General features: G+C 46.9%; 1 protein-coding gene across 7 annotated transcripts in view; it reads right to left on the bottom strand.

The window, feature by feature from the left end:
- The window catches only part of CACNB1 (calcium voltage-gated channel auxiliary subunit beta 1), an 80,226-nt gene that overhangs the window by 5,738 nt on the left and 50,833 nt on the right, over nucleotides 1-23,655 (bottom strand). For 4 of the 7 annotated variants that reach the window (XM_053263261.1, XM_053263254.1, XM_053263257.1 and 1 more), the window contains 10 exons: nucleotides 21,181-21,303; nucleotides 20,883-21,019; nucleotides 19,446-19,522; nucleotides 18,257-18,417; nucleotides 15,908-15,988; nucleotides 11,571-11,629; nucleotides 10,118-10,227; nucleotides 5,733-5,884; nucleotides 2,563-2,658; nucleotides 1,605-1,790 (listed from right to left, as the gene is read on the bottom strand). In XM_053263261.1, the coding sequence (XP_053119236.1) occupies nucleotides 1,605-1,790; nucleotides 2,563-2,658; nucleotides 5,733-5,884; nucleotides 10,118-10,227; nucleotides 11,571-11,629; nucleotides 15,908-15,988; nucleotides 18,257-18,417; nucleotides 19,446-19,522; nucleotides 20,883-21,019; nucleotides 21,181-21,225 (1,104 nt within the window). In that variant the 5' untranslated portion in view covers nucleotides 21,226-21,303. Of the gene's footprint in view, nucleotides 1-1,604; nucleotides 1,791-2,562; nucleotides 2,659-5,732; nucleotides 5,885-10,117; nucleotides 10,228-11,570; nucleotides 11,630-15,907; nucleotides 15,989-16,467; nucleotides 16,488-17,030; nucleotides 17,054-18,256; nucleotides 18,418-19,445; nucleotides 19,523-20,882; nucleotides 21,020-21,180; nucleotides 21,304-23,655 lie in introns of all 7 variants that reach the window. The other 3 variants (XM_053263259.1, XM_053263260.1, XM_053263258.1) reach the window with 2 other exon arrangements.

Below are 23,655 nucleotides of genomic sequence, written 5' to 3'. Positions count from 1 at the left end.
GTTCAAATCATATCCAAATCAAAATGAATGGCAGAGATCACTACACATTTTTTAAAAAAGTGGATTCTTTCTGCCATGTTTTAAAGGAGGAGAGCTGGTGGTCTTGGGGAGGACAGCTGGTCTTGTGGTAGCAAGCATGAATTGTCTCCTTTGCTAAGCAGGGTCCTCCCTGGTTTGCATTTGAATGGGAGACTACAAGTGTGAATTGTAAGATATTCCGCTTAGGGGATGGGGCCACTTTAGGAAGAGCACCTGCCTGCTTGCATGCAGAAGGTTCCAAATTCCCACCCTGGCATCTCCAAGATAGGGATGAGCGAGAAGCCACTGCCAGGCTGTGTAGACACTACTGAGCTAGATGGACCAATGTTCTGACTTGGTCTATGGCAGCTTCCTATGTTCCATCTGTTTCTGCTTTGTGCAAACTCACTTTTTAATCTCAGGTCAATCTGATGGGCCGGAGTCTGGCTTGCTATGGTTGGCAAGCAATGGCTTACAGTTGCCATGAAGGTGCATCAGCAAATATCAGGGGGCACAGCTAAAGTAAAAACAAACGGAGCACTGGTGTGGCTTCAGACAAAGGGATCTTGTCAATAAGTGGTAGGAATCCAGTGGATGAGGCTTCCTCTAGCATGTGATAGAATAGACTGCAACAACTGTCAGAGATGTCTGCTGTTTGTCCAGAGTGGGGGGCACAAAGCCCATTACCTTTCAGACCCATTGAGATGACTGAGGCCCACTGGATTCCTGCCATTTAATGACAGGAAAAGTCATTGCTTGTTGGAGGGCACGGTGGGGAACAGTCGCCTAACCCAGCCTGGGTATATGAAGAGAACGGAGACAAGATAACGGGCTGGGGGGGAGCGGGCACGATGCCCAGACCAAAACAGCTATTCACGGGCATCTTTGCAGCACAATAGGTCAGCTGCTGCTGAAAACCAGGCCTACATTCTCTCTCTCTCTCTCTCTCTCTCTCTCTCTCTCTCTCTCTCTCTCTCTCACACACACACACTCACACACACACACACACACACACACACACTTGCAGGTGAGTCGGCTGATTTCTGAATGTCTCCGTTGGCAAAGAGGAAACTTGTTGCTCTGCATGGCACCTGTGATGGTATTTGGGGTCTGCTTGAAGCAGCCCACAGTACCTGCCCTTTGCCACGAAACCACCATTCAATGCTCAGGGGCTTTTGCAATGTCCCAGAATGCTTTGCTCATCAGAGGAAGGTAAGTGAGAAGGAGAGTGATGTATTTGTGATGTGGTCAGGAGAGGCCTTTCTTTCAACCACATCAGTATGTGAGGGGAAGGGGTTCTTTAGCATGGCAGCTCCCTTGGAGACATGCAACAGGGTCGGCCGGGCAGGGGTGGGGGAGATCACCTTTACTGAAAGCAGCATTAACAAGTCCTTTGTGGGGAAGGGGGAGCCTCATCAGCTGAGTTTCCCTGTGCTCATTTCTTCTTTCCGAAGCAATATCTCAGGTTTTTCTGAAAGCTACAGCTCATGCTCTTCTACCCGGGTGGGTCGACTCAGCCCCTGGTCCAGGCTGCCCCTCCCGCCCCAAAACCCCAGGTTGCGCTTCAGTGAGGTCAGCACTTGTACCTGGAGGTTGGAGACTGGGGCGGGGCTGGCAGCCAGGGCAGCGGTTGCCATGGTGCGGGTCAGCAGCGGATTGGGTGGGTTGCTGCTGGGAGGATGTGTGGCCTTCCAGTAGGCTTCCAGGTACTCTGCCAAGTGCTCACAGGCATCTTCCAACTGGTTTTCATCCAGGATTATGTCAAACAATTCCTGCAGGGACAGAGATGGAAGAATAGGAAGGGCTGGGCCCAAGAGGGAGAGGAAGGCCAGGATGTGAGTTGTCAGGAAAGGGGTTAAGCAAAGGATGGGGTTGGGTAGGTTCCAGGGATGGATGTTGGTAGGTTGGGACTATCACTGCTCAGCATCTGTTTAGCACTGATAATGTGCTGGATCAGGGGTGGGAAAGCTTGGCCCTCCAGCTGTTGTAGAACTACAACATCCCCAGCTACAATTTATTGTGGCTGGAGAAGATGGGAGTTGTTGTTCAACAACAGCTGCAGGGCCAAGTTTGCCCATCCCTGTGCTAGATGCTGTCCCAAAGACAGAGGGTGTGAGAGTTCCTCCCAGATTCTCTCGCCTGCAACCCTTTAGCCTCTGCCTTTCAGACTTTCCCTTCTGCCTTCCATCTTGGGCAATGCAGAATGACTCCGCTTTAAAAAATCCTTTGTCTTCTACTATCAGAGACAGTCTACAATGTCCAAGATGGATGGCAGAAAGGAAGGGCTGAAAGGAGGAGGTTGCAGGATGCCAGGCAAGGGAATCTGGGCAGGGGAGAGAGAACAAGTGATTTGGGGGGAAAACAGATTTGCACCATGGTTGGTGGAGAGACAGGGCAGCATGTGCAGCATGGAGTGGGGGCGGTTAGGATATAATGAAGGGGCATTAAAAAAGGCCGGGAGCAGGTGCCAAGGAAGGAAGGAAGGAGAGAGTAAGGCAAGATATCAGGGAATCGGGAAACTGTGCCAAAATGGTGGGTACTCACTGGGGGGCATTGTGCCAGTTTGTCCGACGCCACCATCTGCACATTCAAGTGCTTGGCCTGGGATTTGCCTCTAGATTTCACTAATCTCTGTAGCACCTGTTGGGTAAGGGAGAGGGGGAAAGTCGTTAGGATCCAAAAGGAAGCGGGAAGCTGGAAAAACATAGACTAGAAGGGAGGAAGCTACTGTCCCCAGAAAGTTCTGCACCCCTCTTCAGCTACCTTAAAAATGGAAGCAGCCTCAGGAAAGGTCTACAGCTACAAGCCCATATACACTTATCAACGAGTAAATCCTTCCAAATACAGGGGGACTTACTTCTGTGTAGAGTAAGTCTGCATAGGATCTGGCTGTACTTCATAGTGCAGAGATGAGGGCAGGGGTTCTGCAGAAACAGCCATGCAGTAGCAGAGCACATATTTACCTTGCAGATGGTCCCACATCTCCATCTATATATATAATTGTCCTAAACGTATCTGTTGCTAATCCCATGTGTGGCAGCTCTCGCGAGAGCAGCTACCTGGGGGATAGCGACAGGCTGGGGAGACAATGGTGGTGGCAGCTAGTCGGCTGGAGGAGGCGGTGGTGGGCTGGCCCAGCCTGGCCTGTGGGAACAGGAGGTGGCAGCAGGCTGGGAGGAGGAAGTGGCAGTGAGCCAGCCTGGCCCGGCCATCAGGAGAAAGAGGCAGTGGCGGTGGGCCAGCCTGGCCCAGCTGCCGGAAGGAGGCGATGGCGGGCCACCCTGGCCCAGCAGCCTGGAGGAGTGGGAGGTGGCTGCTACCGGGAGTGGGCAGGAGGAGGTGGCAGGCTGGCTTTCTGGCTGGCCCGCATGCCAGAAACCGCAGGGTGGTGGAGAGAAGCGGGTGGTGGGGAAGCAGCCAGACAGCCAGAAAGCTGGGTATGCTGGCGTGTGTGTGTTTGGGGTGTATGGACAGTGGCGGTGGGTGGGCTGGCCAGACACGCACATGCTCTGCACCCAGCCCAGCTAGTTTAAAATAATCTCAGATAGCAGGGCTGAGAAAGACCCCTGCCTGAGACCCCGGAGAGCTGCTATCAGTCTAAATAGGCAGTACTGAGCTTTTATGATTACTGACAGTTTTATCCTGTCCTTCCTCCAAAGAGCTCAGTGCAGCATAAGTGGTCCCCTTGCTTTAACCTCACAATCCTTTGAAGTAGGCTAGGGTGAGAGAGAGTGACTGGCCCCAAATCACAGAGCAATCCAGGTTTCCAAAACAGGTGCCATGTTAAACAACCCAAACCTTGCCTTCCCCTCAGATGATCCTTTGTTTCTCGGTGGGAGCATGCTCCTCACTCCCATTATCAGCCCTGCTCCGCCGAGCATAGTGCACTGGGGGATTCCCCCAGGGGACAGGTGCTCTAGGTGTCAGTGTGAGCTGCAAGTAGATTGCACGGACATATGCTCCTGAAGCCGAGGTTTGCACCCTAAACTAGTAGTGTGCATGGAGCCAGCGCCTGCTGGTTTGAAGGTGGTGGGGGTATCTTTAAGGATGGGGGAGGGTGCTCTTACCCCTCCTGCCGTGTTGCCCCACTGGCGTTGACTTTTAATACAGTCTAACGGGACATTAGCATACCTCCTTGCTGCCCCGGTGCCTCCTCAGACTGGAAGTGGTCAGAAGTGCCTGGTGCATGTGCGCATACTTCCAGCCACTTCCGGTCTGAGGAGGCACCAGGGCAACAAGGAGGTACACTGCCGCCCCGCCAGACCATTTTAAAAGACAGCACTGGTGAGGGAAACACGGCGGGAAGGGTAAGAGCACCCTCCCCGTCCTTAAAGATATCCCCGCCCTCAAATCGGTGGAACCACCAGACATTCGAACCGGTTCAGAGGCCTGTAAAAGGGCATCCGAACCGGTTCATGCACATCGCTATCCTAAACCTCGGCTACGAGCTGGGCTGTGGCGTTGGTTTACCACTGCAGCACCACCAGAATCTATGCAGATCCTGGCGGGTCTCATGGGCAGCCAAGCCAAGACTTGGCTGCTTAAGCCTGGCCTTAGCTGCTCATGAGAACAGCCTCACGGTCTAGTTAGGTGTTTGCTCTGACACTAGCCACATGGTGTCCTGATCTGGATTAGGATTGTGATGTGAAGGTAGGGTTTTTTTTAACCCTTTACTCCTATCCTGTTTTCCTGCAAAAATTGCTCCTCCACAATCCCTCGAGCAACTATTTACAATAGCTGCATCCCCAGAGCAGCTACAATAGCACTTTCAGGGTTAAACAGCTACTGGGACAGTATTTTCTAGGCTCTAGTTCCTCATGGTGACAGGATAGCTTTGAAACAACAACAACAACAACACACCAGGTATAACTGTAGTTGAGAAGAAAGAAAAATAATCAACATAGCAGAATAGAAGAAAAAGAAATAGAAAAAATAACAAAATACAAAGATCTACAAATTGAAATTGAAAGGCTGTGGCAGAAAAAGACCAAAATAATCTCAGTAGTAATTGGTGCCCTAGGTGCAATTCCAAAACACCTTGAAGAGCACTTCAACACCACAGGGGCCACAGAAAATCACCATCAGCCAATTACAAAAAGCAGCTTTACTGGGAACAGCCTATATTCTGCGACGATATCAATAATAATAACAGCAACAATACTGATAATAAAATTCAGCCATCCCAGGTCCTTGGGAAGGATTCGATGTCTGGATAAAACAAAAAACTCAATGACACCTGTCTGACTGTGTAAACAAGAATTATTATTATTATTATTATTATTATTATTATTATTATTATTATTATTATCCTAGAATGTTGAAAGCAAAGTGTTAGTTCATTGTGGTTTTTTTTAGCTCCTGTGACGTTTATCTCGACTTTTCAATTTAAAGTCTTCCCGCTTGCCTATAACAATTTTAAAGTCTAACTTTTGCATAATATATTCCATGTGCTCCCCAACTGTGGTTTGTCACCTGCCAGATTTTATAAAAAGTTTTTTGCAAATTTAAAAATGATATTCACATATAACTACTCATGCCAGTTCACCATGGCCTTCTGATATGACGCATTTCGACTAAGGTGCTCTCTCTCCCACTTCATCTGAGTTTGGTACGAGCTCTCTCATTTGACCTGGCACCGAAACCTAGATAAATGGAAGGCAGCGCTTTTAGTGGAAAAGCTCACTTTGGAGAGGAAAGGAGGAGGAAAAGCTCACCTTGGGGGAAGATATCTTGATGTAGACTATGATTGGCGCCAATGAGGTCTTGGATAGTTGAGCTGGGTGGTTGATGGTGTCTGCATCTAGGGCTACCAGCTGCAGTGTCCGGGCCAGCTCAAAGATGCGCTCAATCTCACTCTGCACTTCAGCTGCCGGAGCAGAGGGCAGGAAAGAGGGAGACATGGTCAGTGTGGCTACGGGAAGAAACTGTAGCTGCATTCACACAGACCTTTTGTTATTTTAGATCTCGTTCAGCATCAGAAACTTCAGTTCTATAGCATATACTCAATAACAGACTTGTGACCTACTCCAGTATTCCCAGGATCCACTCTCATTTGCAGGTTGAGAAAACACTACACCAATCCCTTGCAGTATATATGCAATTCTGAAAGATGCTGTCTTTGAAAAGAATAGGCTAGCCCAGGGGTTCCCATCAGGGAGTACTGGTACCCCTGGGAGTACTTGAAGGGCTCCCGGGGGATACTCAGAGCCCTCTTGTCTCCCCATGCTGCAGCTGTACTATTTGTTCCCCATCTGAGGATTGTATCCTCAGCAATGAATCCACCTCAGAAGAGGAGGGAGGAGGGCAAATACCCTCCTCCTAGGCTGATTATGTGCTGAAGCTCAGCATACCTTTCCCCTCCACCTGCCGAACAGGTTTCTGAAAATTATCACTAAAAAGTAGCACTTAAAATTAGCATTAATTAATTCCATTAATGGAATTGGAATTAATGGAATTTCCATTAATTGAAAACAATGGAGCAAGTAAACTTGTCCCATTAATTTTAAGAAGACTACTTATTAGTGTGGATATGAGCCAGTGACTGCAAGAGCCTGTCTCCCTAACACCTGAATTTGTGGTTTAATGTATACTAGCTGGCCCTGCACAGAAGATCTGCTCCCTAGTTCTCCGTCTCTCTTCCCCCTCCCCCCGGACAATCCTGAACCTTGCCCTTCCTTCCCCTCCCCACTCCTTAAGGGAGTTGCAGTGGAGGTGGCAAAACCTTCTGCACTCCCCCCCCACCACAACTCTCTCTCTCTCACTCCACCCGCACAACACACTCTCTCTCCCCAACCACAACTGACTTACTCTCTCGTTCTCCACCCCACAACTCTCTCGCGCATGAGCGCTCCCCCAACTCCCTCTCCCCCAACAACTCTCTCTCCCGCCCACAACTCTCGCTTTCTCTCTCCCACCCACAACTCTCTCTCCCACTCTCCCCCACAACTTAGCTCTCATTTTCTCTCACACTCCTCCCCATAATTCTCTCACTCGCTCTCCCCCACCTCTCTCTCTCCCTCTACAACTCTCACTCCCCCCCACAACTCTCTCTCCCACTCTCCCCCACAACTCACTCTCTCACTCTCGCTCTTTCCTCCCCACAACTCTCCCCCCCAACTCTCTCTCTCTCTCTCTCTCACACACACACACACACACAGACACTCCCCCACACAAATCTCTCTCTCTGCCATCCCTCGGCCTCCTCTCTCCCCTTCTCTTCCTAGGAAGAGTGGTCTAGGTCGGCTCCTACTTGCATCCTCTGTTGCGTTGCCCTGCCTAGCCTCCTCACGAAGAGGATGGCCAATTTGGGTGGGAAAGCACACTGAGGGCCGGCCTCCGTTGCCCTGCCGAGTCATTCATGAGGAGAATAGCTGAGCTTGGGCTTCCCTCCTGGCCTGCATGAATGGCCTTCGGTGTGCTCTTCTGCCCTGCCTGTCCTTGCAGGAGACTTGGCAGGGCGATGGAGGCCACTGCTTAATGTCTATTCTTCTTCTTCACTTTTGCTGTAGCACCTCCTCCTCCTCAGCAGCTGCCCCTCCATCTACCAGTCAGCCCTACTCTGTGCCTTCTCTCTCCTCTGGATAACTCTCACGAGATGTTCCACATACCACAGAATGTGCGACATATGTCCTAAGGCTTTTAAATAGATAGATAGATATGTGTGTATACACACACTTAGATGTGAGTTATGAGGGGCTACTCCATACTCATAAGCAGTCTTATTGAAATCAATGGGCGATTAATATCCAGGGGCCTCTTGTGATCTTTGTAGTGGTTGGGAGCGGGGGCTGCACTGAATTTCCCACAGTGGACTGGGTGGGGTACCCCTCATTTTCATCTAGCAATAAATCAGGCAAGAAATTGTACGTTGATGCAAAATTAAATGAAAATTAAGGCACGATCCAGCCAAAGGGTTTAAACCAAGACACAACATTAAACATATCATTGGCTAATTAGCATTTCTTTCCCCCTTTTAAAAATAGTAGCCATGGGAGGGCCCAATTTAGATCAGGACAGATGGAAGTTGTTTAATCCTTTAATTCCACACTGTTTTCCTACTGACAACCACCATTTCTAAAATGGCTATTTGCCCTCAAATTCTGCTACAATGGGATGGATGGACAGATGGACACACACACACATACATTTTGGCAGAAAAATAGCATGAATTAAAGGGATAAAACATTCTACTCTTGCTTTACAGTACCAATCTGGATCAGAGCCTCCTCTAGTTACTATTTTAAAGGGGTAAAGGTAAAATTTGCCATTGTGTCGGTGTCGACTCCTGGCACCCACAGAGCCCTGTGGTTGTCTTTGGTAGAATACAGGAGGGGTTTTCCTTTGCCTCCTCCCGCACAGTATGAGATTATGCCTTTCAGCATCTTCCTATATCACTGCTGCCCAATATAGGAGTTTCCCATAGTCTGGGAAACATACCAGTGGGATTCGAACCAGCAACCTCTGGCTTGCTAGTCAAGTCATTTCCCACTGCACCATTAGGTGGCTTTTGAAGAGGGGTGGGGGGCAAATAAGACAATAATATGCTTAATGCCATTCTCTGTTTACACATTTCATTTCGAGTTACATATTTCAAAACCCCGCTGGTTTCAGCAGGAGATACAGCATATGATTAAATCTTTTCCATTGAAATCAATGGGACTAAAACTGCTTGGCTGGATTTCTTAACATCTCTCAGTTTGGTTACAGAAACAATTCCCTTTAGGATCCCCTTTACTTTATCTGGATTTTTTTTAAACTGCCAAAGTCTGCTGGGCAGTTTTTAAAGTATTGTTTTGATATGTTGTAAGTCACCTTTAGGAGAATTTGATTAAAAGGTGTAAAAGGGGTATAAATACTTAAAAAACAAATATGTGTTTGAGTTTTTAATTCCTATTTGTATTCTTTTCCCCCTACATACTTTGTAGTCTATAATACAGTAGGCATTGTATTGGAGTTCTTGAAAATTTCTAAGGTTACAATAATACTTACTTTCTGTCCAAGCAACTTCTTTTAAAATTTGAAAATAATTGCTATTTTTCTTAGCACAGCAACTTTTTAAAAAAAATGTTCTGGAATTGTTCTGACCTTTTTATATTCCAGCAATTAGAAGGGAGTGAAAAATGAAAAGCTTCTGACTCACACCATTTTTCATTTTTCAAATACAATGAACCATTTCAAAATGAACAAAAACATATAATATTTTGGCAAGGCCAATATATATATATTTGTTCTGGTTTTTGAAACGTTCTTGTCCCGAAGGAAAGGCTTAGCTTAGATCCAGCCCATTCTATCAAACTTCTTTCCCATTCCCATCCTGTGGTTAAGTGAGTTAAATGTGTGTTGGGGTCATGTGAGTGCTTGCAAGGCTAAAGGTTACGTACCCAAGACATCTGTATCAGGAACAGAGAAAGGAAGAAGAGGCGCAGGCACAAGAAAAAGAAAATTGCGGGAAGGGGAAAAAAAGAGAAGAGTGAGTCGGACATGTTGGAAGCAATAAAAGATGCCCACAAAATTTGATGCCATGGCAGAGGAAGGGTTCAAATACAGAGGAAATAACTGAGAAACCGACTTCTCTTTTCAGTTTGACAAACGTCATTAAGGATCATCCTGTCTCCAAATGCATGGAGATAGTCTGAAATACATCCTAGCATGAATGTGGATAACTGTGGATATACTCTTGCATGACCGTGGCCTTCCAACACCAATATGTATAATCTTAGGATTATACAAGTGTGCCCCCACCCTCTTTCCCTTAAAACAGAGAAATTTACTCTGTGGGAATAAATAGTCCTAATGCCCTGATCAAAGATGAGAACTTGTAAGAGGAGTTGGGATTTGTAAGAGTAAGCGGGAAAGAAGAGCCAATGCTGCAAAGCATTATAGGAAATTCAGAGGCACCCTGGGAAAGCTGCACTTGGCTGATACAGACTGGAGTAAAGAAGGCTTGAAAGGTTTAAATGCCCATCATGCAACAAGCTAGTGCCATGCAATCACCAAGACAAGGTCACCACTCGCCCTCCCATCAGAAAAGACCTTGAGGGCAAATCAAAAAGGTGGCAAGGGTCAAGTTCACTCTCTGGGTCTCTCAGCACAGCCTTACCCAGGCTCGAGCGGGTACTGGAACGCTCAATGATGGTGAGTTTGCTAGGGTTGTTGAGGACTGAGCGCTTGGCCAGGGAGATATCAGCTGTTACACGTGTGATGGATATTCTGTGGAAAAAGAAAAGAGTGGATTTCCAAAAGAGTACAGACCATTTCCAAAGCATTCCAATCCCACCCTATCACTAGGGGCCAAATTACATGTTGCATTTAGCCAGTCATTGACTGACAGATTTTAACCCAGGGAAGTGGACCGGAAGTGTACCTTTTTCGTAAAACAAACGAACAGCAAGTTGTGGAGGACACAATCCAGTTTGGAACTGTAAAGCACGGTTGAGGAGGCATGTTAACACTTCCTCCCTATATTGTTTCCCCACTGAACAATGCCCCGCCCCCCCCAAAATATTCATTTGCCCAGCCCCTGAAGTGGATATTCGATGCAAATAGCCACTACAGGGGCGAATAATCACTTCAGAAGCAGAATTTTGGAGAGGGAAACAACATGGGGGGAAATGCTAAACTCCCTTTCCATATACCATGATGTCAAGCTGGATCAGCCCCCTACCATGGATGGTTTTTAAAAGGGATCCTTGCAGTCTACTTCCTGTGTTAAGCCTGTCAATGACAGGTTTAACATATGGCCTCGGGACATCTAGAAATGTTTGCGATTGTGCCACTATGCCATAAACCTAGCTACCTGCTAACATAACCTTAATTTTCAGGAATCTGAAAACTTTTGGTTTAAGATGAGAGTTAATGAGGCTCTGTGCACCCACACTTTGCCTTGATCAGAGATGCATCAGACAGAAATTAATCAGGGGCATCTCTAGGAAGTAATTAGAGGAACTACACCTGTTAAATGTCTGCCTGGATGCATCCCTCCCCAGCCCAATGTCCAACTGAAAGACCAAGGCATGACTTTGCCAGTATAATCAACACTCCTTTAAAAAAAATTTTTTTTGGACCTCATGACCATTTAAATCTCTTTTTCCTTGGACAGGGGTGCACACCTTGGGCCCTCCTGCAGCTGTTGGACTAAACTCCCATCATCTCTCACTGTTGGTCACTGTGGCTGGGAATGATGGGAGCTGTAGTCCAAAATCAGCTGGAGGGCTGAAGTTGTGCATCTTTGACCAAGGAAAAAGAGATTTAAAAGTGAATCTAGCTATCTACTAACCAAAACTGGACCATTTCCACTTCAACCTTTAAAAAAATATTCCTAATCTTCATGGCCTAAAAAAGTAGGAGAAATGGGGAAGAAACCTTTGAAAATTTACAGATATTATCTGTTCAAAGGAACTGCAGGACGGGCAGGCAGAAAATCTTCCCTGCTCCCATTTCCTATGGCCTTCAATCAGGTCTCTTCTGCAGGATCTGGACACAGGGATCACAGAGCAAATGGAAGTTGTCGGGTTCTCCCCCCAAACCTTTGCCCCCAAGGCTTTTGCTCACACCTGCCATCAAATCGGCGCTTCAGGAAATCAAACAATGCTTTCTGCATCATGTCCGTCACCTGGAAAGATATAAAGAGTTGGGGAAGGAAAGAGAGAGAGGAGCAGAAATAAACCAGAATCCAGAGACTGGAATGTGTGTGGAGAGACTGAGAGTCATGAGTATAAATACTGGTGAATAAGAGATCAGCATGCATATGCTTATGTACGCTCTTGGTAAAGGCTAGCCTGGACAGCTCTAATTTCAAAGTTTAGGTGTACGTGTACAGCACTCCCAACACTGGAGGTGCTTCAGCACATGCTGGTCCACATGTCTAAAAGGCACTGGCAAAGGCTGCAAAATTCACAAAGCTGACTCTGGATGATGGGAGATGGTGTGGGAAGCCTGACTTTTCCATAAGAATCATTCTTCTGGGGCAGAGGAAAGGCCCATGTGGACTAGCACTTGTCTTCGACAGTAGTCAGCCTGATGCACGTCCATCCACAGCACCTGGGACTTAGAGGTATACTGGCTTTGAATATGGAGATTCTATTACCTATTTCGACTAATAGCCAATAACATTCCCATCCTCCAAGAATGTCTAAAATTTGTCTAAATTTGTCTAAAATTCACTAAACTTGTATTTGAAGCTAGTGGCTGTCACCATATTTTATGTATGGCTGACCCCCAGTAAGACATGCCCCATGGTCCCAGTTGTGAGCTATAGCACTCAACCAGGAGCTTAAGAAGCCACTGTCTGGATGGGTCTAGGTATTTTCACCAAAGGTATACAAGGAAGATCAGGGAGGCACACTAGCAGTGTACAAGAAGGGGCGTGTGTGTGACAGAGAACAAGAGATCTATAAGTCACGAGCATGTGTTATCATGGAAGAATATGGATGAGAGAGACCAGTTTATGTTTGCGTATGTGTTACCCCTGCTAACTGAGCAAAGAGGCACCTTTTAAATTGGTGATTCTCTTACATTTAGCAGGGGGAGAGCAACGGCCCTATCCATCTCCAGCACAGCATCTCTCCTGTGGTTGTTGCTGGTGTCTGCCCTTTGGGGACAGGGAGCCATATTTATGTATTTTTCTATGTAAACCACTTTGAGAACTTTGGTTGAAGAGCAGTATATAAATATCCTTAGTAGTAGTAAAAGTGTGCATGCATAATATATATATAAAATTTATTTATTTTTACATTTATGTCCCGCTCTTTTTCCAAGGAGCCCAGAGTGATGCACATGGTTATGTTTATCCTCACAACAAGCCTTTGAGGTAGGCTGGACTGAGAAATAACTGATTGGCTCAGTGTCACCCAGCAAGTTTCATGGCTGAACAGGGATTTGAACTTGGGTCTCCCCGGTCCTAGTCCAACGCTCTAACTACTACACCTCACTGAATATAGGCAAGATATAGAATGCTGACAGATTCTTATTACCATTTCTTTCTTACCTGCTGATGTAGACACGGCTTCACTATTTCACTGGTCTTTGCCATGCTGAACCAGTCTTGAGCATGCAAATCATGATTCTACACATGCTAATGTCAGGTGCCACAGAGTTTGAATCAGAGCCTTGTAGATCAGGGCAAATTTACACAGCCAGTGTGGTGTAGTGGTTCAAGTGTTGGACTATGACTGAGGAGACCGGAGTTCAAATCCCCCTTCTGCCATGTAACTCACTGGGTAACTCTGGGCTAGTCACTTCTCTCAGCCGAAGGTTATTGTGAGAATAAACATACCAATGTACACTGTTCTGGGCTCCTTGAAGGAAGAGAGGGGTATAAATGTAAAAATAAAATGAAGTGGAATAAATAAGCAAGCCAGCCTCAACAGGCTTTTCTTTTCTTAAGTGAATACCACCCAGGTCAGTCCACCACAAGATTGGAACCATATTGGGTAGGGTTAAAGCTCCATTCCTGCCCCTGTCCCCATCTGGCTGGTATTGACTAAAGATAAACTAAGCCCACCAGGGATAATGATGCATTAAATCTAAGTAGCATGTAGTTTTTCCCGTGACACTCTATGGATGCGAAAGCTGGACTCTCAAGAAGCAAGATAGAAAAAAGTGTTGATGTTTTTGAACTTTAGTGCTGGAGAAGACATTTGAGGATACCATGGGCAGCCAGAAAAACAAACAAATTGATCATAGAACAAATCAATCCAGGATTTTCACTCGAGGCACAAATTACCAGGTTCAAACTATCATACTTTGGACACATTATGTGAAAACCCAGCTCCCTTGAGAAGTCCACAGTGCTGGGAAAAGTTGAAGGAAAGAGAACAAGAGGACGACCAGCAGCAAGGTGGATGGACTCGATTACGACAGCAATGAATGCACCACTGAGAGACCTTAAAGGCCAAGTGGAAGACAGATCATCCTGGAGAGAATCTATCTATGTGGTCACTAAGAGTTGACACCGACTTGAGGGCACTTAATCAATCAGTCAATCAATCAATCAGCATGTAGTTTGATCCTCAGGCACTGAATCTCTGCTCTTTGGGGCACTAGGATGCTAGTCAGAGGCGTGAACTGCAAGCATTCAGACTAGGATATTGTCTGGAGTCCTCTTTGGGCAATCAGATGACACCAGAAGGTCACCATCTCTTCTATAAAGCTCCCAGATCTGCTGCATTCCCTCAGTCTGGGCAACCTGTCCGTGAGGGAAGCCATCAGGTTATCCCTCAGTGCCTCCAGGGCTTCCCATCTCCTGCCTATCCCAAACTACCTGCACACCTTTGGATCTGAAAGCCCGACTACTGGTTTGACTAACTTTCCACAGATTTTTCAGGACTATGGAGCAGTGTTGCACAGTGGCTGGAATAGGATCAGGGAGACCCGAGTTCAGTCATGAAACCCACTGGATGATTCTGGGCCACTCACTTATCTCTCAGCCTAACCTACCTCACAGGGTTGTTGCAAGGATAAACATAATCATGTACACTGCTCTGGGCTCCTAGGAGGAAGAGTGGGATATAAATGTAAAAAGAAACACACACACACACACACACACACACACACACACCAGGGGCTTAGTGAGGCTGGAGCAAGCCCTGAGGCAAAAAGTGAAGATGCTCCCTTCCATCATCAGAGAGGCAGAGAGCAAAAAGCAAGCTGTCACCCAGCTGGTGGGCCTGCCCTCCCTCATGGGCCCAGGAACATTTGTCCTAACTGTCCAATTGTAGCTTTGTCCCTGGAACACACAAATGCCAATATTTCTGATTATGTGGGATGTCAAGTGACAGATATATAGGCTAGAAATGACTTTTGAACTTGTACTGACTTCAGCTCTTTAAAATGGTGGTAAGAATCTACCTTCAGACTAGTACTCAGGTGAAAAAGAGAGAATAAAAACAGGTATACACTGGTGGTTTAAGGTGGATAGATTTGCAACAAGATGTGAAGATGTGGGAGATTGGTTGGGCATGAGTGCATCTGAATAACAGAGTGGTCCCACTAAAAGATATTTCACCTACATTCATATATGAAAACAACAAAGTGGAGACCTCACAACTATTGAGATGGCCCAGTCTTTCCCGCCCATTTCCATCATTTCTCATGCATAAATGGTAAGGTCACAGCTGGATTCCCATAAGCAGAAGGATCCAGGTTCTTATTGCGGGTGGGGTAGGAAAACATAATCATGAGCTGCTAATCAAAAAGAGTGCTGGGAGAGGGGAGAGATGTTGTATCGGTGGGCCCAAAGGGACAAAGTTGGGAGGAGTCATAGCAAGTGGGTTCCTCTGAATCCAGTTGCCAGGAAAATATGCTGGAGAGGACTTGAAATGTGGGGGCGAGGTTAAGAATAGGAGATGCACACAGTCTGTGATAGTCCTGCATATTCTCAATTCCTTTGAAAAACAACATGACTCCCTCCCCAAATTCTACCCATTGCAGTGTCAAGGGCTGACTGACCAGTGTCAAGGGCTGACTTTCAATAGACTGCAGTGAGGAACCTGCTCTGCTACGTACGAAACCCTGACCAAGAATCAGGTTGTCTACAAATGATTTAGCACCAGGTTCCCCACAAAAATGCAGTGTGCTACGGGCGAGATGCGGCCCCCTTCCGGCTGCACCCCACTCCCGAGGTGGATGGCTCTCTGCATCGGGCCCAGCAGCCCAGCTCTCTGAGGCCAACCAAGGCTTCACGGTGCAGTGATATTGTTACATTTAGTGGGAATTCTGACTTAGAGGCATTCAGTCATAACCCCACAGATGGTAGCTTTGCCCCATTGGCTCCTGTGCTATCTCTCGAACTGAGCAGGATTACTATTGCAGCAACAAATCATCAGTATTACAACAACACATCACCACCCCTCTTTGCTCCTTTCAAGCATTCTCCCTCCCAAAGACTCACCTCATACCCCTTCAAAGATGGGCCTACAAGAATGATTGGCCGCATGGAAGGGACCACATCATATGGTGGCACGTGCTCTGTCTGAGAAGAGGGAGGAGAGAAAAAAGTGTTAGGCTTGATTAGGGTCAACAGGATCAAGGGTTACAGGTACCAGAGTTTTCAGAAGATAATAATCTGAACTATTTCCAGCCTTTTTTTAAGGGAAGACCTTTTGTGGGTCCCAGGGAGGAAGCTGAGATGTGGGTGAAGAGAAGAAAAAGAAAGGTTAAGGGAGCACTGGGGTCTCAGCCTTTTGGACCTAACTCCCATTCTAGCTTGAGTGCTGGACATGCAAGATGAAAGTAATCTAAAAGCTTCATTGGGTTGCAGCCAAGGTCTGCTCTTTGGTTCACCTTAAAGAAACAGAGGCCATGATGGGGAAAGGTAATCACACAGGCTTTGGGTACTTTCAAGGTAATCTTATCTTGCTTTCTAATAGGATAGGAAAAGCCCACTAGGAGGGCAGAACCCAGAGGAAACCACCACCACCACCTGGTCTGATATTTCATAAACTTACTTACCGATTTTTGCTTCTGCTTGGCTATGTCCAGTGATCGCCATTAATAGGTGGGGTGGGGGGCACAGGGGGACGGAGAGGAGGACAGGCAAGAGAAAACAAACAAGGCATGCGTGTTACTGACAGCTCACTCTAGCAGAAGCACAGGCAGGCACAGGAGAAAACAAAAACGGGGGGGGGGGATCGGTGCTGAGGGAAGCAGAAGAGTGGCCATTTTTCAGAGGGGAAGGGGACTCCCACATCTGGAAGCACACCCTCAAATGTAAATGCCTGGGTTTTGAAATATCCTTTCTCTTTTTTCTTGCTCTCCTGCCCGACTCTGATTGACTTCTCTGATAACAGAATCAGGTAAGTCCATGAGCCTTATAAGCCAAACACCACATTATGCAGCAGCCATGTGTGGGATTAATCTGACAGCCTCTTGTCGCTCAAGCACCTGGGCTGAGGTGCAGAAAAATCGTGGTAAAGAGAGTGCTTAACCCCTTCCTGGCCAGTCATTGCTTTCTGAAACTCACCTCAAGCTTCTTCCCACCCACCCCCACACCAATGTTCCAGAGCTGGGTTTACCTTGCAAAAATGAATCTGGAACCCTGTGGAAGGAAAAGCAACTGGAGATGGGGAATCTCAGAAGAAAAGAAGCTGGCAGGGAAAGAGTTAAGCATTCTCTTCTCCTCACCAACTTTTCTCCATAGCAAAGTATCCCGAGGCTGTCAGTGTAAACATGTAGTTTGGCCCTCAATACCATCCTGCCTTCTGTGGTTGCTTAGCAACTGTTCTCCTCCCCCCAGTTCTAGTTGGTCCAAAAGAAAGGAAAGGAGGGCCTCCCAAGGTATATTCTGATCCTGGGTGTACAGGATCCTCAGGAGTACAGAAAGATGAGTGCTAGGAATGTTCCCCTTGCATGGAGAAGGAAGGTCCTGGAACATCCCGTCTTCATGCTTATTATAGGGAGGCTATGACCACTGAGATGATTCAATCCCATGTCCAACTGAAGGGCAACTGTTCAACCATTCCACTAACATGGTTTCCATGCTGGAATATTCCATTGCTGTAATTCCCATGAGAGAGGGGAAAGACAGTAGGAATACTCCACTTCTATAGTTCAAATACGGGAGGACCACTTCCATGGTTAGTTCCCATGTAAGTAAAGAAAAAATGGAACATATCACCGGCACAGTTTCCCCGAGGGGAGTGACTGAAGCACTTGACTTCTACTTATTTGTACTAAGTGGAGGAATTGGGGAAGAACAGGACCATTGGAACATTCAGGTTTTGCCCATGGGAGAAGCCATTTGACCGTTGCACTCCCATGATACACAAGGCAGGAGGAGCAGGAGAAAGAAAGCACAAGTCTGCTGGACCCATCTTCTACCAAGGCCCAAACAAGGGTGTGAGTTGGTTGCCATTGCATCTTTTAACAAATACACATGCGCAGAATGTGTGATCACTGGAACATACCATACTTGCGCCTTGTACACCTCATGCATGTCACTTCTCTTTTCCTCACTCTCCAAAGAAATTGCATAGGCTGGCTTTTCCTGGGGATATGTCAGTTGCCTTTTGGAGGGCATTGCCATGTACTTTCCCTGTACCTTATGTTCTGAGTGCAAAGGCTGCAGGACCCGTGGTAAATGGGTAGTCAGGGACCACATGTGCTGTCAGAACAAGCCTCTCCCCATCATTTCCACCCTGTGCACACAAGCGCCTGTTCTCTGGGCAGGAACAGCCTACACACACAGGCAGGCATTCTAGAAGGACATGGCAAGCAGGGGAAGGGAGGAGGGCACCATTACCTTCTTAAAGAAGGGGATGCGCTTGGTGGTGGAGGGGGGTGTGGTGACGCTGCTAACACTAGTCTTAGGGGTTCGCTGGTTCTCCTCGGTTCCTTCCTCCTCCTCCTCCTCTAAGTCAAGAGCGTCGGGGTCATAAGCTAAGTTAGTCATATCCAAGGTACCTGGGAGTGGGAAGGGGGGGGGAAGAAGGAAATAAAAAGGTAGACAAAAGAACAGGAAAAAAATCCCCACAACAACAAAAAAGAAAAAGTACAAACTGAAAAGGGTAAGGTAAATTAATGGAAAAGAATGACCAGAAAGGGAGGGGAAAACTGCTCTGGGGAATGAAAGAAAAATAGGAATCAAAATTCCAGTTTCTACAATGTGTGCACACACCTGAGAAGGGGGCACACCTTTGAGGGCCAAATAACACATTAACCTAAATCTAGCTTTAATGGGAATGGAAATGATCTCCTTACAAGCCCCCAAACAGCCATGGAGGGCCTGATTCAGTGTGGGAGTGCAGTACATGATGGTGGTAGACATTGCTTGGTGGGGGGCGGGTTTCAGTGTAAAAATAGCAGAGTGGGAAAGCAGTATTCTCTTCTCTGCACTCCTGCACCAAATGAGGCAACCCCCATGGCTGTTAGGGGGCTTATAAGTACCACTTTTGGTCTACTTAGTGCTTTAAGTCTAACTGCTTAAAGGTGCGTCCAAGCTAACATGTAGTTTGGCTCTCAAAGGCCTTCCATAAGGCTACTATAGGGATCTGGCTATGTCCTGAGACCTAGGCCTGGTCTGGCACAGGCAATGGAATGAGGCGACAGAGTCCAGAGGTGGCAGAGTGGACTGCACTACTTCAGTCACAGCTGTGGGGATACCATTTTTGATGGCTTCCCCACATAAAGAAAACTGTAAACAGAAAAACCGCCTAGCAGGGAGCAAGCTGGGTTAGGACCTTCCTCCCTGAGGTACTCAGGCGTTTTGTGTGTATAAGGAGGGGGAGTACTCAAATGTGGATTCTATCACTTCATTCTGTCACATATGTTGACCAGGCCATAAAGAGTTGCTAAAGTGAGCAACGTTCTTTTTGAGGCTTTAAACTCTCCTCATCTCACAAAGGGGAGGGAGGGGAAGACTCTCAATCTGGGTTTGTTGTAGAAACGTGGTGGCATTTAGGTCATTCCCTGCTGGGTGGGAGTAGCCTTACCACTGGCAGGTGGGGTGGGTCTCCGGGGGCCTGTCACCACATCTCCCAGGCTGGAGGTGGAGTTGTCTCCCGATTTACTGCAAAGTGAAGAGCCATTAAATAAGATAGGGAAAGAGGAAGGGGTTGTGGACAAATCTGCGGTGGCAAGGGGACAGTGTTCTCTGGGCTCAGGCTCAGCACTTTTTCGCTTGGAAAAAATTAACTTCTGCACCAAGACAGACTTCACAGTCCTTGGACCTACGTTAACATGGCACTCTGCTCCATGACAACAGTGGAAATTACACCAAAATTCTTTGATCTCCCACTTCTGCCATACCATGGCGATTCAATGTGGTTATCTTTTCTAACCAAACTCCTCCTATGGTCCCCATCTTAATAGCACCTTTTACATGAACCTTCAAGCATGTCTACACTACAAATATAAAGTATCTGGAGTTCAAATTAGTTCAGCTGGCAATGTTCTCACCCCAGAGACTCCAGTACTTATGGTTTTGTGAGGGTATCAAGAATTCTTCGTTAGCCATCGCAATTCCCCTTCACAAAACTACAACTCCCAAGATTAATTGGTGGAGCCTATGACAATTCAACAGGTCTGAAACTGCTGTAAATTCCACATGCACTCTGTAAGGCAGAAGTGGCATTCTGTTTGCCTTTGGGAGGCAGAGACAGGACTATGTTATGTTTTTGGCACTGAGGACTCTTGCGGTCACTTCCACATCATCTTAATCCCTCATCTTACAATCAGGGTCAGGAACCTAGGAACCTGCCATATACTGAGTCAGAGGCAGACCATTGGTCTATCTAGCTCAGTATTGTCTCCACAGACTGGCAGCAGCTTCTCCAAGGCTGCAGGCAGGAGTCTCTCTCAGCCCTCTCTTGGAGAAGCCAGGGAGGGAACTTGAAACCCCAGATGCTCTTCCCAGAGCGGCTCCATCCCCTGAGGGGAATATCTCACAGTACTTACACTTCTAGTCTCCCATTCATATGCAACCAGGGCAGACCCTGCTTGACACACCCTCAGTGTTGCTTGAGATGAGTGAGAAACATATTAATCTGAATTCAGTATCTCTGGAGACCAGATAAAGGAAAGCGGCATGAAGTTGACAAGCATCTGAGCACTCTCAGGGATAAACTAAATATATAATTTAATGAGTCTTTGATCTTAATAGGCTTAGTTTTTCAAAGCCATTAGTTTATGCTGTATCATCCCTCCCATTTATAGTGACAACTCTAATCCCAATCTCCTGCTCTATACCCTTTTTCAAAATCTACCCCTCCACCAGACAGCCTTTCACTGAAGATACCAAGGTCTGAACCGGAGGCCTTCTACATGCAAAACAGGTACTCTTCCACTAAGCTACAGCAATCAGCCATATGGTGCAAAGGATTCTGGGTGATGCAGTCTACTTTTCTTCGCCCCATCTCATTTTATCCCACCTGGAACTGAGCCGGTGTTGCCTCATTTTTTGTTCCTGTAGCATCCTCATGGTCTCCAGCTTGACAGGGCTAGGGATAAAACCAACCTCACAGCCTTCTTTGACGAGGCGTCCAATCCACCAGTCATTGTTATATTTCTGGGGAGGAGGGGGCAGAATCAAACGTACAAGAAACAAAAAGCAGGCAGAGACAGAGAACAATTCTGGCTTATTCTGTAGGCTGTGTGTTTGCTACAAAACCACTAAAGGTGGGTGGGGCATTCCCTAGTCCCACCAAATCATACATCTACCACTCTTACCTCTTTAATATGAAGGAAGTCTTTGGGTTCAAAGGAAATGGACATGCCCTGGACTGGTACATCATCATTGGGAGAAGGGTTATAGCCCACATTAGTCCTCACAGCAAATGCCACGGGCTTGGTCTGGAAAACAAAGAGCACTTTGATAAAGCAGGGAGAACACAGGCGAGGTCAGGTTGAATTGTGCCCAGAAGACAACCAGAGGCCATTTCTCAACAGGGAAAAACAACTTGCATAGTTTATTCCTAGTTGCAAAAGTCCTGAGTCATTTTTAAGAACTATAAACAAAACCGCTTCCTTTCTCAAGTAAAGGAAAAGCGGGACCAGTGAGTGGGTTCTTTCTAGCCCTTTTGGCTGTGATGGCAGAGCTGAAAGCATGGGACATGCCATATGAAATCTTCAAATCCAGAACAGTGGCACTAAAGTGCTACCCCCATGCGATGGAAGGTTTATTCAGGATTCAGCTGCTCCCCTGGGTTTGGTTGCCCTTACAAAACCCAGCATAAATAGCAGATACAGCCTACAGAGTAGCAGATTATGAAAAATAGTAAAGCACACAGAATTCTACAAAATAAATTGTGCACATTTGCTTTAAAAAATAAACCAAGCTGGGTCCAAGGCTAGGTAAGAGGCTTCTTAGATTTTCTGCTCTGCTCATCCCATTGGCTGACTGGCAAAGAGACATAGGCAAGAAAACACAGAGCAGACAGAAATCCCACTTGAAGCAGGCAGGAATCAGCTCCCCCGCCTCCGAGGCCCCGCAGTTAATCTGAGACTGCAGTCAACAGATAGTAATAAGATCAGCTGATAAAGGCAAGGATGATACTTGCTGGCAGGAAGCCCAGAGCTGAGAGCTAGGGAGGTTCTGGATGCCAAACATCTCCACCCATTGTGCCCCTCCTGGATCATCTTGCCTGGCGGCAAAAGAGGTTGGACCAAATCCCAGTGGTCAAAACACCTCAGGCATCCCAATTGCAAGACTGCTGCGGCAATAGATTGTGCCAAGAGCCAGGAGAGGAGAGGGAATAGGGAGGTTTAATTAGCTAATTGCATCTGTCAAAGTAATGGGGTTGCAGCGAAAGTGGGAACTGTTGTTCTAGAGAAGCGAGGATGGCTTGTGATAGGGAACAAGCAACAAGTTCCCCCTTTTGCCTCCTGTCAGCAAGGCCCCTTAGAAAGGTCAGTTGGGAAGCCCCACGAGCATGGAAAGTTGTGCAGGGAAGGCCCCCTTTCTCTGATCACACCCCAGTTTGGAATCAGAATCCAAGAATTCTGCCTTCCTTGCCACCCTTTAATAACCAGGTCCCACAACCCCCTCCCCAAACCAGGGAGCTAATCTTGGAGACTTGATTCCCATGCTTTATAACAATAAACCCTGGTCCCCTCTTAAAGATGTGGGAAGAGCCTAGGAATTCTGTGTGCATCTTTCACTAGGACCTGAGACTGCTCATTAGGACCTGAGACTACTCTGCTTCCAAAGTTGAGAAAGAACCCAAGAATCAGTGTTCCTACAACTGTGACTATGCTGCTACACTAATTACTAAATATCAATATCTTCCACATTTCAACAACAAATCTACCTTCCAAACCCAAGGGAGGGTCAGGGTGTGGGTGGGGGTGGGGGAAAGTCCTGACTCAGTTCGTATTCTGAGAGATGGCAACTGGGTGGATAGATTTTCTTTAGCCGAATCAAGGCCAATTTCTGAGGTTATTATGCAGCCACAGAAATAAACAACGTTGGGGAGATAGCTACAGCAGAATGCCTGCAAGGTTCAGAACTGGGTATGCTGAGGTCCTGCCAACCCACAGTCCCTGGCACTAATGGTGTTTCTTAATGCGGCCAGTTCACTTAATAAAGAACATAACTAAAGCTTTCTCATCTGCCTCCTGGATTGATAAAATGTTGACTGTGCCATTAGACAAATGTATTTGCGGGTGGCTGGCCAGTATGGGATTTATGGGCATCTGTGGGCAGAAGCTGTTTGCAAGAAACATGAGGAGAAGCTCGTTTTGTGGCAATTTGGACAGAGGTGCCCATATACCTCACTCAAGCGTATTGCTTTCAGAAAAACCATTCATGGGGGGGGGGAAATCCTATTGAGTCAGGGTGCTTTCCAGACTAGACGCTACAACGGGGTCAGGAGGTATCTCGGAAGTGTGCTTCCACACTTCCTGCGTCATGTCACCGCAGTTCCTATGTGGACAACAGGGTGCCATTCACATTTCCAATGCCTTGTTGCGATATAGAGCTAGGACATCTTATATCCGGTGTGAAAAAGTTGCTGTTTTTTCGGGTTGTTAGTTGTTGTGAGACTGCTCCCCCTGCTGTTTATGTTTCGAATGTGACTTGCCCGAACAGAGGCATTTTGCTGCTGATAATTAGCTAGTCTGGAAAGCGCCCTGATGGGCACAAAAAGCAGGATGTGCCAGTTGTCCAGAGAGCTCTATAATCCATTGCACCAGTGGAAAAAGAAA

This window comes from Hemicordylus capensis, chromosome 6 (assembly GCF_027244095.1).
Source record: "Hemicordylus capensis ecotype Gifberg chromosome 6, rHemCap1.1.pri, whole genome shotgun sequence".
Lineage (NCBI taxonomy): Eukaryota > Metazoa > Chordata > Lepidosauria > Squamata > Cordylidae > Hemicordylus > Hemicordylus capensis.
The sequence above is the reverse complement of the archived record's forward strand: the minus strand, read 5'-3'. Positions and strand labels throughout refer to the sequence as shown.